Source organism: Galeopterus variegatus, unplaced genomic scaffold, assembly GCF_000696425.1.
Source record: "Galeopterus variegatus unplaced genomic scaffold, G_variegatus-3.0.2 Scaffold604, whole genome shotgun sequence".
Taxonomy (NCBI): domain Eukaryota; kingdom Metazoa; phylum Chordata; class Mammalia; order Dermoptera; family Cynocephalidae; genus Galeopterus; species Galeopterus variegatus.
The window spans coordinates 518554-520581 of record NW_007726715.1 but is presented as its reverse complement, the minus strand read 5'-3'; the positions used below and the strand labels follow the sequence as shown (position 1 = coordinate 520581).

At 55.1% G+C, this 2028-nt stretch overlaps 1 protein-coding gene across 5 annotated transcripts in view; it reads left to right on the top strand.

The window, feature by feature from the left end:
* Positions 1-731: 731 nt before the first annotated feature.
* CAMKK2 (calcium/calmodulin-dependent protein kinase kinase 2, beta) overlaps positions 732-2028 on the top strand; it is a 31888-nt gene continuing 30591 nt past the window's right edge. For 3 of the 5 annotated variants that reach the window (XM_008570459.1, XM_008570458.1, XM_008570462.1), the window contains exon 1: positions 735-1241. In XM_008570459.1, the coding sequence (XP_008568681.1) occupies positions 789-1241 (453 nt within the window). In that variant the 5' untranslated portion in view covers positions 735-788. Of the gene's footprint in view, positions 1242-2028 lie in introns of all 5 variants that reach the window. The other 2 variants (XM_008570460.1, XM_008570461.1) reach the window with 2 other exon arrangements.

The following is a 2028-nucleotide window of genomic DNA, read 5'->3' as shown; positions in this document are numbered from 1 at the left end:
GCAGCCCAGAGGTCACCAGGTGGAAGGGTTTCATTTGGCTTGCCCAGCATTTAAAACTATTTGAAAAAATTGCTGATAACATCCTTAGGGCTTCTCTAGAAAAAAATAAAAGGGGAAAACCAGGCAATAGTAGGTCCAGATCTCTGCTGGACAACAATTGGCTTGAGCTGGAAGTAGCTGCCAGTTTTGTAGGGGGCATGAGTGCTCTATTTGGGGGTTTTCTTATACTTGGTTCCTACAGGAATTGAGTTTGGGAATCCTTGTCATGATGTGTGAGAAGCGGCTTTTAAAATAAGGAGATGTGGGCTGGCTGGTTGTTCACTTAGGGGAGCATGGTGCTGATAACACCAAGGTCAAAAGTTTGGATCCCCAAATTGGCCAGCCTCTCCCCCTCCCCCCCAAAAAAGTGTGAACTAAAGAGATGCACCCTGTACTGGCCAGCCACCAAAAAAAAAGTAAAATAAGGAGATGCAAAGTCACTTTTTTGTATAGTCTCAGAGGTCAGATCACATCATATATAAAGAGATGCACCCTGTACTGGCCAGCCACCAAAAAAAAGGTAAAATAAGGAGATGCAAAGTCACTTTTTTGTATAGTCTCAGAGGTCAGATCACATCATATTTTGCAAGATTTTTTTTAGGATGTCAGCCTGAGGCAGGAATGAAACACCAGCCTGGGCCAAGAGGAGAAAGGCTCCCTGCCGTCCAGGTGGCTGACCCTTCTTGTCTCTGCAGGTGGTACCACTGCCGATGGGAGTGACCAGGCGTGTTGGATGAAGTCCATGCACCATGTCATCATGTGTCTCTTGCCAGCCCACCAGTGACCGGGCCACCCCCCAGAATGAGCTGGGGGGTGGGGGCAGCAGCAGCCAAGGCCAGAAGCCCTGTGAGGCCCTGCGAGGCCTCTCGTCCTTAAGCATCCGCTTGGGCATGGAGTCCTTCATTGTGGTCACCGAGTGTGAGCCAGGCTGTTCTGTGGACCTCAGCCTAGCCCGGGATCCACCCTTGGAGGCTGATGGCCGAGAGGTCCCCCTCGACACCTCTGGGTCCCAGGCCCGGCCCCACCTCTGCGGTCGCAAGCTCTCCCTGCAGGAGCAGTGCCAGGGCAGCAGCTTGGACATGAATGGACGCTGCATCTGCCTGTCCCTGCCCTACTCACCCGTCAGCTCCCCGCAGTCCTCGCCACGGCTGCCCCGGCGGCCCACAGTGGAGTCCCACCATGTCTCCATCACGGGTATGCAGGTGCGTGAGTGGGTGAGCTGGGTCCCGGGGGATCCCCAGTGCCCTTCCCTGACCCCAGTAGGGCCTCCATGCTGGGATGGGCTCCCCCAGAAGGATTCAAGTGCAACAGTTGACTTGGATCAGCAAAGGGTGGGTTATGGAGCTGTGGCCTGTGGGGGGGACCCTGGGGTACCGCATGGAACACAAACCTCATCAGGTGCGAGGAAGCTGGGGTGGGTGGTGACCTGCCCTGAGTGTGGGCAGAGTGGCTCCAGGGCCAGAGGGATACAAAGCGATGCAGGGGCTGGTGGTGGGAAGGGGAGCTGGCACAGGGATAGGGTGGGTCAGCGTGGCCCCGCAGCTGTGGTCCCCATTGCTGAGCGTCTGTGCCAGGTGCTGAGTTCAGTACTTATGCGTGTTTCTTCTGTGATCCTTACCTTGAGCTTCTGGGAGGTGAATTAAAACTCAGATCTGCACCAGTGTTCACAGTGTCCTGCATGATCTGCCTCCACCCCGCTCCTCCCATTCTGCTGCTGGCTCACAGAGCCCCATCCCTTCCTGCCTTCTTCATATTCCTCAGATACTGAAGCTCATTCCCACCTCAACTTCTTTATTCTTTTTTTTTTTTTTTTTCTTTTTTGTCTTTTTTCGTGTCCGGCAACGGATCGCAACCCTCACTATCGCGCCCGTACCGGACCGGGACCGGCAACGGGATTGCAACCCTCGGTGCTGCGCCCGCACCTCGCTCAGCCAGTGAGCGGGAACTGGTCTGTATGTGGGATCCGAACCCTCGGTGGGAGCGCCGCCA